The sequence below is a fragment of the Archocentrus centrarchus genome, chromosome 13 (assembly GCF_007364275.1).
Source record: "Archocentrus centrarchus isolate MPI-CPG fArcCen1 chromosome 13, fArcCen1, whole genome shotgun sequence".
NCBI classification, from domain to species: domain Eukaryota; kingdom Metazoa; phylum Chordata; class Actinopteri; order Cichliformes; family Cichlidae; genus Archocentrus; species Archocentrus centrarchus.
Genome location: NC_044358.1, coordinates 4,453,464 through 4,469,778, shown reverse-complemented (window position 1 = coordinate 4,469,778; position 16,315 = coordinate 4,453,464). Strand labels below are relative to the sequence as shown.

At 39.3% G+C, this 16,315-nt stretch overlaps 1 protein-coding gene across 1 annotated transcript in view; it reads right to left on the bottom strand.

The window, feature by feature from the left end:
- nf1a (neurofibromin 1a) overlaps window positions 1-15,982 on the bottom strand; it is a 136,181-nt gene extending 120,199 nt beyond the window's left edge. The window contains exons 1-3 of the mRNA XM_030745310.1: window positions 15,729-15,982; window positions 5,007-5,150; window positions 370-453 (exon numbers count right to left, since the gene is read on the bottom strand). Of these exons, the coding sequence (XP_030601170.1) occupies window positions 370-453; window positions 5,007-5,150; window positions 15,729-15,788 (288 nt within the window). The 5' untranslated portion in view covers window positions 15,789-15,982. The remainder of the gene's footprint in view (window positions 1-369; window positions 454-5,006; window positions 5,151-15,728) is intronic.
- Window positions 15,983-16,315: the final 333 nt, after the last annotated feature.

The following is a 16,315-nucleotide window of genomic DNA, read 5'->3' as shown; positions in this document are numbered from 1 at the left end:
AAAGCTTTTCAGAGACGCTACTATCACAGTTTCTAGGCAACAGAAACAATGCTTTGCAGGCCAGACTGTCCCATTGAACAGCTGCTCAGTTTTTAAGTCTATGTAGACTACATCTTTCGAATGATGCAGCCCTGGAATTTGAACACAGCAGACTCAAGATCACAAGCACTACACTGCCACCTACTGCCATCTAGTGCCACCTACTGACCCTTTCTGGGAACAGCAGAATTAATTCTATGTCAATTTTACGTCAGTTACATATGGTCTAAGATGAGGTCACAAAATTTCTAAGGCATGAATTTATTCAAGGTGTCAATGTGGGGTTTTTTTTTTATAGAACAAAACCACATGGTAAGAGTTAAAACTTACCCCAGCCAGGCACTTCTTCAGTGTGTCCAGGATGATGAGCTGAGAGAGGTAGAGGTTCTTCTCAGAAGCTTCTCCAAATATCCGCTGTGAAAACAGGCACATTCATAACATCACTGCTATTGGATCTTAGGGTGTTTTTAGACCCGTGCTGTTTCCTCTGTTTAAATTAAACTCTGGTTTGTTTGCTCCATTTGTACATTTCATCTGTACAGATGTGAACACAGCTCACTCAGGCACAAACCAAAACAACCTCATTGAGACCCTATGGTTCCAAACAAACTTCAGAATGGTTAGTTTATATAAGAACATAGTCTAACCTTGATCCAACCCAACTTACAGGTGTATGCTGCAAGTCTCAGCTAAACACCCTCCTTTAGGTCAGATATGTGTTGCATTCTGGGATGCAGCGGAGTACCACAGAAGGGCAGAGCACACAAACAGTAGCAACTAGCCACAAAATAAAACAAGAGTTCATTTGGATAAGCAATGAGGTATGCTGCCTTATTAATATTTGGTCAGATTTATCAGTTCGTTTCTGTATTTACTCGTTACTCAATGATTTGGACCAAAGGGAATGAAAAATGAAAGTTTTGAAAAATAAACAAGCGTGTAAGACATGGCCAAGAGAACCTGCTAAAGTTCAAAGCAAGCATCTGAAAGGGAAAGAAAAGTGATTTAAGTGAATCAACACTGTGTGGCTATTGGTGCCACATGGGCTGGTATGAGTATTTTAGAAACTACTGATCTACTGGGATTTTTCCAGCACAACCATCTCTTGGATTTAAAGAGAATGGTCTGGAAAAAGAGAAAATATCCAGTTTGCAACACCTCTGGGTGAAAATACATTGTTCATGCCAGAGCAGGGCTGGGAGGTATACTGGTTTGCATGAAAACCAGTCTTTATTTTCATTATGATATGAATTTTTCATATACTGTAATGCCAGTGAAGGGCACTAAACAACATCTGGAACATGTGCAGCAGTATCTGGAAGTGGCCCATTTCACTATAGCACCACCACAACACAGGTCTGCTTGCTTGAGAATGTGTGCAAAAGTTTAGAGGCGAGAATGACTACCGCTAAAAAGTTCTGAAACTGAAACAACTGTACAGGTTGCTGAAGATGACCCAGAGGAATTAATACCAAAAAGAGGAGTCACGTCTGTTGTTTGGAGGTTCTTTGGATATAAAAAGGTCAGACATAGGTCAAATGACAATATGTTACAAATGCTGTGGAGCCCAAATGGTAGCTAGAAGTGATAACACTAGCAATTTGCTTTAACATCTTAGCATAAATAAAAAAATTTGGAAAAACCTGGTCTGGCCTGGTCTTATGAGTCTCAATTTCTGCTGCGCCATTTGGATAGTAGCGTGTGGGGGGGACATTTTCTTGGCACACCATAGGCCTCTTAGTACCAACTGAGCATTGTTAATACAGTACAGCCTACTTGAATATTGTTAGTGACCACGTCCATCCCTTTATAACTACAGTGTACCCACCTTCTGATGGTTGCTTCCAGCATGACGTTTGCGACCATGTCACAAAGTTTAAATAATCTCAAACTAGTTCTTAAACATGACAATGGCTTTGCTGTACTCAAAGAGATTTGCTTCTTGCATGTGCAAGACTAGCAAACTGTATCTAAGTGTTCAGTGACTGTAAAATGGTAAATGGACTAGTTCTTATATAGCGCTTTTCTACTCTGAGCACTCAAAGCACTTATACAACACATTTACCCATTCACACAAGCACTTCCATGAGTAACTAAGCTAAGTGCTTACTGTCTAATATTCATACCCATTCGTACTCCGATGCTTGCATCGGAGAGCAACTTGGGGTTCAGTATCTTGCCCAAGGATACTTTGGCATGCAGCTCGGAGCAGCTAAGAATCGAACCGCCAACCTTCCGATCAGTAAGTGACCTGCTTTACCTCCTGGGCTACAGCCACAGTTTTTAGCATAGAAGCTATGCTAAAAACTTTGAGACACCAGATGATGTCTTTCTGTGGGTAAAATGGGTGTTTAAATAATCTAAAGTGGATCTTGTCTTATCTAAACTTAATTTGGAATATTGGAATATGCCTCCTCGTACCTTTCCTCTAAATGGCCTGTGGCACATACCAGTTTCATTCCAAAAGGTGTAACGGTTCACTGCGGTTAACCAATAACCGGGGTACAGAAACCATGGTTCGGTGAATTGAACCATGAACAGATCGTACAGTTATTGTACTGAAAAATTTTAAAAAGTAGATCCAAATAAATAAGAGTTCTGTTCGGCCTTGTGTTTCTCCATAATGACCACGGACGGCCAGTGCATTTCTACTACTGTTTGTGTATAAAAATGTTTTGTATGCACTATATTTGGACATACTTTAATAATAAACAGCAATAAATCAGGAATAAAAAATGGATATGGGTTAATTAAATATTTTACATTTTTTCTCCCAAGTCCCCTGAAATGCTCTGGCTGGTGTTTATCTAATGAGTGCAGACTGTAAGATCGCTGTGTACCTCATGAAGCTTCCACGTTTATTTGCTCCGGAGGAGGCTGTAAAAACTTTACGAAAAGACTCCAAAACAAGTCGATGAGTCAGAACAGACAGATGCTGAGGTGAGTTGTTGAGGATTTCTAGGACTTCTCTGTCGGTAACTACTGCTATTTTAAGCCGCGTTTCCATACGGAACGATTCTGCACGCGTCGCCTCGACTCGCCACGGTTTGACGGCATTTCCATTAGTAACTGGTACAAGTTTGCAGGTACTTTTTCGTACCCACTCACCCGAGGTTCTGAGCGATAAGAGGCGATACAAAAATGTGACGCGGAGGACAGCATGCCACTGATTGGCCAGGGAGTGTGGTCACTAGCGGAGTCATGAGAGCGACTCCTTCACCAGAATCAAGCCTGCCATTTTTAAAACCCGACAGCAAGAAACTGGAGGCACGCAAAGCACCGGTTGAATCCCCAGACTGACGGTTTGCAACATGAGAGCCATCTGAAACGCTCACACAGCATACATATTATAACACTATACTGCCGGGCGATCGCCGCTGAAGCACTGGTACCTGCCCCTACTAGCCGAACAGCTGGTTAGCACAGAGCCTGAGGCGGCTGATCAAAGGAACTTTGAATTACCGTAATAACGTGACCGTTTGTCCTACTGGAAAAATTTAAACAGTTTCTGAAAGCTGAGAAACTGCACTTCACAACCAATATAGGGTATTACTGTGGCTCAGTGTACTTCAAAAGAGCCGCAAACGGCGGCTCTTTTGAAGTACACTGAGCCGATTATGTTCGGGGGTATAGGGTTATACTTAATGATAACCTTCATCCATTAACACATTGTATGGGGGACTTATACATGTTGATAATATTAAACTAGCATTAGCTGTTAGCTTGCCTCTATCTCATCTATTGTTGTGTTGTGTTTTGAGCCGCACACGAGTCACGTCATGAGACTACTGCCGGCACTGCTATATTGACTCCACCCACACTGTGGTGGTCCTCAATTGCAATGGAAACACAACACGACCGTGCCGAGTTGTGTTGACCGAGTCGTCCCGTATGGAAACGCGGCTTTAGTAATCACTGCTATTTTAATAAGAGCTGCTGTTTTTGACTGCTGTTAGCCTGTGCTGCTGAAACTTTTTTGTGGTGAATGACATGAACACTTGGCAAATAAACTCATATGACGTGAGAATGTAATAAAGATGTTTATTACAGGGAAAGTGTAATTTTTAGGACATCTGAGCCTAACATTAGCTGGCATAATGCCAACTTATAACCAGCTCTTGTAGATGAGCCAGCTCCTGTCAGCTGTCTGTAAATGGGAGGGTCGCAGGTCTGACGTGCTGAAAATGAGCAATTGCGACAATATTGGGAATAAATAAGCATGAGATGATAATAAGGTGATCTATAGATATACCTCTCCAGTTATAGATACTGATTAATTTTGCTGTCATGAATCTCATCAGAAGAGGATTATTTTGTTGGAATGTTGTGTTGCATTGAGTTTTAATAGTGAAACAACAACATACTTCTCAGTTGATATGTAGCATACGCTGATCAATAGATCATCAGCTACTTTTTCACTCAATTTTCATTTGTTCTCTACTCGAATGCGGCTTTTATGTTCATTGAAAGTTATTTTTTGCTATTGTTTGCAGGAAATAAAGACGCTCTTAGTCATATGTTTTAGTCACATAAATCATTTGATCCAGGAATAACTATTTCATATATGCAAATGAACTGAACCAAAACTCACCAAACCATGGTTTCTGTACTACAATATGAACCGAACTGTGGAATTCTGTCTCATTACACCCTTATTCATTAATTTGCATATTTTCATACAAAGGTGACTTTAGTTTAAGATGTGCAATCTACACTTTTGGACCAAACCGTTTTAGGGACTCCCAAAGGGTAATTACCCACTGGGGAGCCTCTACAAATACAACATACATGGCATAGCCAGCTGCTCAGGAATTGCTTGAGTAGTGTTGAAGGAGTCTGCATATGACTACTTTGTCAAGGAAAGTAGCTTCATTACCAGTATGAAGAGAATGAATTATCAGAATAACTAATTATAATTGGCCAAAATCTGTTCTCTCCTCTAACATAAGAGGATGAAGGGCACTTACCATGTTGTTGACATTTTTCAGGATGGTTGTGAGGCCACTGATGACAAGGGAGAACTTGTACTTGGAGATGTTGATCAAACATTCCTTGTTGTGCTCTATGCTGACTTTGGTGTGGGTGTTCTGATGCCCAACTTTAATGGGAAGCTAAAAAAAAATAAATAAAAAGGACAAGATGACCATGAAGCTGGAGGTGAGACATTCTCAGTGCAACATGTAACTGAAATATTTCTGTCATTCTTTGATCAACAACTTTCACCCAGAACATTTTGGCAATGCATCAATTTGTTGTCTATTAACTCCAGCACACTCACAGGTTTAGCCTTTAAAGCTACACACTGTGTTGTTCATGTATCCTGTGTGATGTGCTAATGCATTCTTTTCATTTTAATCACTTTGACCATTTACACTAAAACTGTGGAAGTGCCAATAAATTTAAAAATGTTAATAACAAGGTAAATTGTCAGATACAGGGCTTGTCCCAAGATTGCATTTCTGCCATGCTTCAGTATACCAAGACATTTTGGACAATTTCATGCTCCAAATGTTGTGGGAAGTTTGGGGATGGCCCCTTCCTGTTACTACATGACTGCACACCAGTGCACAAAGCAAGGTCCATAAAGACATGGATGAGCAAGTTTGCTGTGGAAGTTTGCTTGACTGGCATGCACAGAGTCCTGACCTCAACCCGACAAGAACACCTTTGGGATGAATTAGAGCAGAGACTGTAAGCCAGGCCAACATCAGCTTCTGGGAGAATGGTCAAAGATTCCCATAAACACACTCCTAAACCTTGTTGCATAGGATAAAATTTTAAGAAGTCACAAATTTCAATCAAAGTTTTAAAATGTCAAAATATGATATGAACAATTAAAAAAGAAAAAAAAAAGAAAAAACATATAGAAATAAAGTGCAAATAACAGGCTTTTTAAAAAGTTTTGTATCAATTACATTGAATCCGCAGTGACAGAGGACAATTGTTTTTAAAATATGAGTCCCTGCTTAAACGTATGCTTCAGCGGAAGCTGCAACCTACGTTACCGTGTGCTCATGTCCCCATGTTTTACATGCGGTGTCAGCCAATAGAAACAAATCAAATTTGGGGACTGTGCTGACATTTTTAGATGCTATGATTGTTGTTCTCGCAACAATAAATCCAAAAACTGCGGCATAAAGGTGGCCAGAAATCCATGGGTGGAACCAACGGTGCTGAGCACGTCACAATTAACCCGACCTGTAGTTGCATTTCTCGGGAGGTGCACGTCAGGTTATGTGATGGTTATGGATGCAGTAAGGTTTGTGGATATGACGTAGTTGTGGCGTAGGTTTCCAGCCGAAGCATAAATCAAGCCTGAATGATGAAGATGGTAATAACAATGATGGGAAATTACCCTTACAGGCCAATTTTCATAGGCTACTTCCAAGAAATGACTGATCTGAAAGATGTGGCGAAGGCAGAAAAATGTCCTGAAAGCATATTTAGATGTTAATATCTAAATAATATCTAAATTTACTGAACATATAAAATCTACCTGATCTCAAATTATTTTAACACTTTACAGCTTTGGATTTACATATACCTACTGTCAAAACAGACCCCACATTTCTCTGTTAACTGACAGGACAGTAAGCTCAAACTGAAACAAAAGAGGCAAACAAAAATATTTACACTAGTAACTTCCCATTTTAAAATGCTTAACTTTTGCTATGTTTACATCTACCATCCACACTACTGTGGGGTTTCACTAAAACAGAGACTTTTAGTTTAGAATTATTTTGAAATTTCTTGTGTTTTTTTTGTTTGTTTTTTTTAACCTGTGCCACAGACACTCATGTTTACTTCCTGATTGGACCATTGACTGACTTTGAATCTTCTCCAGAAGGAAACAAAGACATCAGCTTAGGCCCCATTTACACAACATTTCCAATGGAAACATTTTGGGGTAAAAGCAGAAAACACTGCAGTTCCTATTGCTAGGCCACAAGTTAGCGGGGTGGCTATAGGAGCTGCAACCATAGTACACATGTGTGAGTGTCCCCATCAACCATAGTGCACATGTGTGATTGCCCCCGATTCCAAAAAGCATCGTTTTCATCCGTTTACACGGAAACAAAGGATGGAGCATTTCAGAAACATTCCACTCTGGAGCCCGTTTCCAAAAAGTATAATTTTCACTCTGTTCTCGTTTAAACAGGAGGTCCAAATCCATCAAAACTGTGCCGTTTTCATTTTGAAATGGTGTCATGAAACAGGGCCTTAGACTAGCAGTGCTTAAATCAGCACGTATTTCATCTTCAAGTATGGACAGGAATTATTTGTCAAACAGTGCCAAAACGCTTGTTTTAAGTTTAAACCCCCATTTTAAAATGAAACTTTTTTGTGTACGTAGTCTGATTAAATAGTGGTTCTGCTTATTTGAAGGCTGTCCAAATAGAGATAACAGTTCACTGCGGTTAACCAACACGGTTATTGTACCAAAAATTTAAAAAAAAGAAGAAAAAAAAAGAAAATTAGATATAAATAAATTTGAGTTCTGTCTGTTTTTTAATCCTCCTTCCCCCCGCCGGTCACATTGTATTTCCCCATAATAGCCGTGGCTGCTGTTTCTACTACTGTTTGTGTATAAAAATGTTTTTGTACACACTATATTTTGACACATTTAATAATAAACACAGCAATAAATCAGGAATTTTTAAAAAACGATGTGTATTAATTAAACATTTCACATTTTTGTCTGTTAACGAGGTGGTGAGCTCAGGTGGAGTGAAAGAAAACAGTTTTCTAGTTTCCAATACAACAGTGCTTGTTCTGTAATCACCATTAAAACCTTTCCTGGGAAAAAGCTGGAGGGAGTCCATCAAACCACTTGAGCAAGAGAATTTTGTAGCTGCTTCCATCAACCACAGTTTGTTTTACAAAGTGAAAATCTACAGCAAAGCTGCAGAAATTAAAATAAAACATGAAGATGAACTGTTAAAACCTCTTATTACCTACAATAGAACAAGTCTGCCAGACCATATCTTTACATTTTTACATGCTGTAGTGCCATTTTTTGGAATGTATCAACTTTCTATACATCAATAGAATCTTTACATCCCAAATTTTAATATTATGTATGAAAGAAATTTGTAGTAACTAAAGAAATTAGCTAAAAAGTGCACTAACCCACAAAAAATTGAAACTCGTTTTTTAATTTTAGATACTTCTCTAGATACAAAAATGCCACAGCTGGATCCTTCAAAATTGTAAATTAGAAAAGGATGCATGGAGGCCTTTCAGACCACAGAAAACAAATTTTGAGTGTGTTCATAACATAATTTGTAAGATACACTCATTTTATAAAGTGTAGGAAAAACGAAAAAATTGAATACTGTACAGAATTTGCACAAAGACAGCATGTGCATCAAAATAAACTATTTTTAATAGTGTAATCAAAGTTCTAAGTGTCTCTGGAACGTATACAGGAAGGCACAAAGTCAAATATGCCATGTTTTCTGCTATGGCCAGGCCTAGGAGGAAAAAAACTGTTTCCCTGCAAGAATATGAGTGGTGTGTGGCAAAATGACATCACTTCCTGTTGCTGCAGGTAGTGGCTTGCATGAAATCACATGATAGTTCATGTGACAACGTTGTGATGATGGATATTCCAACGTAGGAAGTCCTGTTAGCAGCTAATGAAAACACTGACCCCATGGATTATAATGTTTTGTTGTTTGCGCTTTCTATGCAATTTTATACAATTTCTGCAAACCCGTCGGAGGAAGGATGCGGCGCTCTGGGTATACGCTGAATGCAGGATATGCAAGTGTAAAGTCTCTGGTTTTATATGCAAAAAAAATTATTGCTCTGTTGTGTGTGGTTGCAATTCAACCGGCATTTAAAAACAGTTGCGCAATCAGGAGCAAGTGGGGGAGCGATCAGAGCGCCGGTGCACTTGTGGGTAGTATCGGGTTAACTTAAGCCTAATTTAGACTTCTGGGCTGGGTCTTTGTGGGGCCTACATATGTAACCTATGTAATTGGCCAACGGTGTTGCCGGTATTATGCCAAAAAGTGATCGTCTGCCAAAAGTGATTTCCGGTGCTCTGCCAAAAATAATTGCCTGTATTTAAAGTGTTGTAAATTACCTTTTGGTCTATAATCTGTGAAACATACGTCTCATGAATGACATGAAGTCCTTCTGAGCAAGAAACAACATTCCTGTCACATGGTAGACATCTGACATTAAAAATGTGTTTTTTTCCGAGAGCTCTGGCCCAGAGAGCTACAGAAATTGCAACAAAAATAACAACAGTTCTATAAAGATATTTTAAGTGGCCAAAAAGTATTGGATTGATTATATTGTAGGTGCAATAACACACAGTCATACTTGCAAAACAGGGCGTTTCTCCATTTATTATACAAGCCCTTCATAAATCCCGTTGGCTAAAGTCTGTCTACCAATATAAGCAAAGACGTTACACATAAAAAACAGAAACACTGAAAATCACTTTTGGGCACAACATCAGCATTTAAGCTCATGCAACATGCATTTAGTGTGTTACTTGAGCCCCGTTTAGACGACAACATTTCCAGTTGAAACGGTGCCATTTTGATGCATTTCGGACTCCCGTTTACACGGAGACGTTTTGGAAACGATCTCCGTTTACACGGAAATGCTAGAAATGGTGAAAATGATGTAGTTCCCTTTGCCAGGCTACAAGTTGGCTGTGTTTTTGGAGGGACTCAGTGGGATGCGCGGCAAAGATCTGTTGATTATTTACAAAATGGCCAATGTGAGAATCTTTGTGTGGACGGACAACGAGGTTGGATTGCTGCTGCACACAACACTAAATGATAAAACTGCAAAAACACGGGAAAATATTGACTGGGAATCATGCCACTTGAAGTACGCAGATATTTAAGATAAAGTTTAAGTTAAGTTCAAAAGACTGAGCAGTACAAGAAGCACTCATGAATCTGCCATAGTGATTGTTGTTCATCTATTAGCGCATGCACGGAAAACTGTGGCAGTCGCAACCATAGTGAGCATGTGCGAGTGCCCCCGTTTCCAAAAAGCATCGTTTTCATCTGTTTACACGGAGACAGAGGCTGAAGCATTTCAGAAACGCTCCACTCTGGAGGCCCTTTCCAAAAAAGTATCATTTTCACTCCATTCTCGTGTAAACGGGAGGCCAAAACGCATCAAAACGAAATGGGGCCTTAGTCTGATACGATGCTTAAAACAGGCAGCTTGCTGAAGGCTGACAGGAATTGTCTATGGGGTCTATAAGACCATATTTATTTCACAGCTTTTGTAACATTATTTTGCAGATTTAGATTAATATAAAATAGGGCTGCAACTATTGATTTAGTAATCGAGTATTCTATCAATAATTCCATCAATTACTTGAGTAATCGGGTAAGAAATACTTTATTCGTATTAATGGTTCATCTGCATTTTTTAACTTCCGTACTGCAGTTTTTTGCTGTGTGAAACAGGATGGATGGAGCAGCTACAAAGTTCTCTTTCCTTCACTTACTGATCAGGTGGTTGATGAAGGATCTCTAGCTGTTTCCCAGTAAATCTTTAGTGGTGGCTACAGAAAAAAAAAAAAAAATGCTTCTGTTTTGGACACTAGAAAAACGTTTACTTTCACTCCACCTGACTGCACCGTCTCTATAGCTGCTCTCTATAGACAGACTGCATGTAAAACAGCTGCCTGCTGCTGTTGTGTCATCAGTGTTTGTGTTGAAAAATTGGGGTCTGCATGAGCGTAATGTAATGCTTTATGGAAGCATTCTCCTAAATACGTTAATATTGCAGGTCTATTTTTAATCACTAATCAGGGATTAAAGTGTAAAAAATATTATGACTAGCACACTGTGGTTATAGCAATCCGTTCTGGGAGCTAACAGCCGAAGTAAAGAAAAAAATAACAGCTGAAATTCTCAGCACATAGAGCACAACACACAAACACGGCAGAGAGTGGTGGAGGCGTGGAAAAACATGTCAGCAATGATCCACTCAATGTTAAAGGAAAACCGTCGCAGCGAACGAGAACTTTTTTGAATCTGAGGATTTTTTTTCTAACTCCTGATCCACACTCCAGTCCAGTAGGTGGCAGTAATGCAGCTCTAAGCTGGTTTGCCAACTGCCGTGAAACCCACAAGAAGAAGATGATGACAACATCTTGGAAATGCCAGCAGGATCAACAAATTGATTCACAAGGCTGGAACCACCATTGGTCAGAATTTGGAGATGTTTTAGTCAGTGAGGGACAGAAGGTCATTGAACAAACTCCTCTCCATCACAGACAACCCATCTCACCCCTCCACTCCACACTACTGAGGCAGCAGAGCTCCTTCTCCTTCAGACTGATTCAACCCTATGCCATAATGAATGCTTCAAGAAATCATTCCTACTGTTCTCCATAAGACTTCATAATAACTGTTCTTTCTGTGGCAGGTAAACACACCTGTCAGGACATAAGATCCCACACACATATTTCTGTATTGTATCTTCTTGCAGCTGTCTTTCAGATTCCCAGTGTATACATTATTTATTAATGCAAATTATTAATGCACAATGTCAGTCTTACAGAATCTTTTTACCTACATTTATCATTTTTATTTATTTTGTTTTATCATTGTTGTATATGTATAGTTTTGCACTCTGTCCCTGTGGGACTTTTACGCTCACTTTATTGTTGAGTTATTGTAGACTGTATTATTTCCTTGCTGCTGTAACATAATTTCCCTTGCAGGGTCAATAAAGTATCTGATGCAAGACAGGATTCCAAGGTAACACAGTAAAGGCTACTTTAGTTTAAACCTTAGTTTAGGTTGTACATGTACCTTAATGTATTTAACATTACTGTACTTGTGATATGGTAAGTTAATACATTGAAAGAGTTTAACTGCATACAACATTTGTCAGTAAACTACTAACAGTTCAATTTTTAAACTGGAAATCAATGAGCAGTTCATTTTAAAAGACGTGTTTTTTCTCTTTTGTTGATCTAACGTTGTGGATGACTCGGGCACGCAGCAAATAAACTCATATGATGTGAGAATGTAATCAAATTGTTGATCAGGGGAAAATGTAATTTTTAGGATATCTGAGCCTAACATTAGCTGGCATAATGTTAGCTTATAACCAGCTATTGTTGATTAGCGGGCTTAGTCAGCTGTCCTTAAACGGGAGGGTCGCAGGTCTGATCTGCTGAAAATCAATTAATTGCAAAGATTCTGGGAATAAATAAATATGAGGTGATAATGTGATATGTAGATATACCTCTCAGGTGTTTATAGATACTGATTCATTTTGTTCTCATGAATCTCATTAGAAGAGGAATATTTTTTTCTGAGAAATGTTGTGTGCATTGAGTTTTAGAAGTGAAACAATAACAGGCGCGGTGGTTAGCACTGCTGCCTCACAGCTAGAAGGTCTGGGATAGAATCTACCTTGGCCCGGGCCTTTCTGTGGACCCACACCCTGTTTGTGTGGGTTTTCTCCAGGTACTCCGGTTTCCTCCCACAGCACAAAAACATGCAGTTAGGCTAAATGGTGATTGCCCATAGGTGTGAATGGTTTTCTGTCTCTCTATGTTGGCCCTGCAACAGGCTGGCAACCTGTAGCCATAGCCTCTCGCCCTATGACAGGGATGGGCTACGGCCACCCTGAACAGGATAAGCAGAAGAGGATGGATGGGCAATAACAGACCTCTCAGGTGATATGTAGTAGACACTGATTATCAGTTACTTTTTTTACTCAATTTCCTATTGTTTTAAGTCAAATGTGGCTTTTATGTTCATTGAAAGTATTTTTTGTTATTGTGTGCATAAATAAAGATGTTCTAAATAATTTGTTTGCTTTAGTCACATAAATCATCATTTGATCCAGAAATAACAATTTCACGTATGAAAATGAACCAAACCGAAATTCACTGAACAGTGGTTTCTTATCGCAAAATGAACCGAACTGTGGGATTTTGTACCGTTGCACCCCTCCGTCCAACCCCTCTTTCCACAACATATCAACCCTATCACTCTTTTAGCCATCACTATTGTACAGCACACTGTAGGAAAGCTTTTCAGTTGTATAATTACTACACTGGCATAATAAATGTTAATGCTTGTGAAGCAGTATTTCTAAATAGAAAATGAAACAGACCATTGGAATATACAGTGCTGTGAAATAGTATTGCCCACCTTCATGATTTGCAAGTTTCAGATCATCAAACAAATGTTATTTCATAGCAATATCATTTATTAAGGGGAAAAAAATGCATCTAATCTATGTGTGAAAAATCTGATATGTGCAAAAGTAATTGCCACCTAAACCTAATAACTTGTTGTCCAAGCCATGGCAGCAAGAACTGCAATCAAGGGTTTATGATAATTGGCAAGACCCTCACATCGGTGTGGAGGAATTTTGGCCCACTCCTCTTTTCAGAATTGTTTAATTCAGACTCGTTCAAGGGATTTCGAGCATAAATGGCCTGTTTAAGGTCATGTCAAAGCATCTCAATCAGATTAAAGCAGGACTTTGACTAGGTCACTCCAAAACTTAATTAATTTATTTGCACCATTCAGAGGTGGACTAGCTGGTGTGTTTTGGATTGTTCTCCTGCTGTATAAACCAAGTATGCCTGAGCTTCAAGGCACAAACTGATGGCCGGACATTCTCCTTAAAGATTTCCTGGTAGAAAGCACAATTCATGGTTGCATCAATTACGGTAAATCGTTCAGGTGCTAAGCAGCAAAGCAGCCCCACACCATCACACTACTGCCACCATGTTAAGAGTGTTGGTATTATGTCCTTTTTATGAAATGCTGTTAAGTTTTATGTCATATTAAACGAGATGCAAACCTTTCAAAATGTACAGCTTTTGTCTCATCAGTCCACAGAATATTTTACCACAACTCTTGGGGATCATCAAGATGTTTTTTTGGCAAATGTGAGACAAATCATTGTGTTCTTTTTGGTCAGCAGCGGTTTTCTCCTTGGAACTTTCCCATGAATGCCATTTTTGCCCAGTCTCCTTCTTATTACTGAATCCTGAACGCTGACCTTAACTGAGGCAAGTGAAGCCTGCAGTTCTTTAGATGCTGTTGTGGTTTCTATTGTGACGTCCTGAATGAGTCATCAGTGTGTTCTTAAGAGCAATTTTGGTAGGTCGGCCACTCCTGGGAAGGTCCACCACTGTTCCAAGTTTTCTCCATTTGTGGATAATGGCTCTCACCGTGGCTTACTGTGAGTGATTTTGTTTCTCATCTGTTCTTGAGTTTCTTTATATCATGATTACATGTGTGTTAATTTTTGAGACCTGCTAGCCTACTTCACTGTCAGACAGGTTCGAATTAAGTGATTTCTTGATTCAAGAAGCCTAGGTGTGTCTAATGAAACTGAACTCAGCTTTCCAAGAAATGTGGTTAATAACAGTTCATTTATGATTTCATTTGTGTGTGTGTGTGTGTGTGTGTGTGTGTGTGTGTGTGTGTGTGTGTGTGTGTTTGGGGGGGGGTTACTTTTTCACATAAGGACAAATAGGTTTAGATAGCTTTTTTTCACAGCACTGTAGGGCATGATGTAAGCATTTTAAATATTAACCACTAACTTATTCTAGTCCTCCAAAAACATCAGATGAAGTTCAGCTTGTTAAAAATACTATAAAAATGTGGTATCAGTGACAAACTGCATGCTTATTTCGACACAGAAAACTGCCTGAGAAGCTTTAATTAGGGTTTGGAGAAACAATAACTAAGAAGTGGATATAATACCTAAAGCCACTTTTTCCAATGGTAGTAATCCAAGCTGAGCAGCTAAATCCTAGCTACAAGCCATGGTCTGTGGCAACTTACACCAAAGGCAAATTAACAAAAGTTAAATACTTTTAAATATGACTTTCATCAGAAACTTATGTAACACTTCCACTTAAAAAAATACCAAAAATATCTTTAAGTCAGTCATCACAATCAGTTTTCTTATGACTACTGTTTGTCTGGTAAGCTCTTTTATTGACAAACAGCTGATGTATGTTCCCTCGCCCTTGCTGATATCTCGAACTTAAAAAAAAGAACTTGTAAAGAAGAACCATTCTAGTTTGAGGAACTAAAACCTGGCTATCAACTTTGGCTATGGATTTCTTATGTACAAATAAAGGAAAGCTTAGTTCCTGCTCCGATATTACATCAAGCAGGGATCTCCTAGTAACTGTTTAGAAATTAGCTATAAGAGAGCACCATTACTTTTAGTACTCACAAGCCAGCGAGTTCATTAGCTGTTTTGGATGCAGTGTGCTTACCCCGGTCACATCTTTTTTTGTTTACATTAGACAGCTAGGCCTGCTAATGTTAGCTATCTAGCTGACGTGAAAAAAACGGCAGCTAAGGAACTTTAAATGACACACAGACGCGTCTCCGGAGGTTCAAATGTACCAGATATTCTGTTTTGTTAACATTATTCCGCACTTGAACAGACAAGTCCCTATAGCCCGATTAAAATGTGAGATTAATGTGCTAACTGATCGTGGATACAGCGCTAGCTTGAAAGACCTCATCTTCAGTGTTTTCCAGCAAACACAGTACATTTAAGGGGAGAAAGTACACCTGACGAATGAACCTGCCTTTAAATCGTTTTTCAAAACACCTCGTTACTGCACATGTAACGTTAGTTAGAGTGCTTCCGTTTCAACGCTACCGAAGCTTGCGACACCCATCCACTGAATGTGCCCATCTTACCTGCTCATCAAATCTAGTAATCACGGCCTGGACCCATTCCACTGGTTTGTGAGCCGCCATGACCAGGCGGAGGGACACCGCAGCCCTCTGCTGCTAAATCCAAGATGCGAGACCGCAGCTGACAGGCTTACTAATGCATGGAATTTCTCTTGAATCTGTGGGAAAGGGCGAAAGACGCGAGTATTTTTTCCTTTCTGGAGGATTCACCATGCCACCGCCATGACACACCACCGGAAGTCTTCTTCACAGAATCTGATTGGGGGTGGGGGGGCGGAGGTGTCGGAGTGCAGGGTCAAGCTAGCTAGAATGAAAAAGGGTCATTTTCAGGCACTGTTTTCAAGATTCAGCATAATTTTGAATTTCATTATGCAAGACGAAGTTGTACATAGAACTTGCAGCTGTAGACCGGCACAGTCTGCTAGCCCTTTAAATAAATAAAAAAATATATAAAATAATAAATCCGACGGAAAAATTGTTGTACAAGTATCAATAAATCAATGAATATAATACTGTTGCTAAAATAAAAAAGTACTTACAGTTCATATCTATAAGTTTTAATACCTTTGTCTCATGTATTTTCTTCTTGT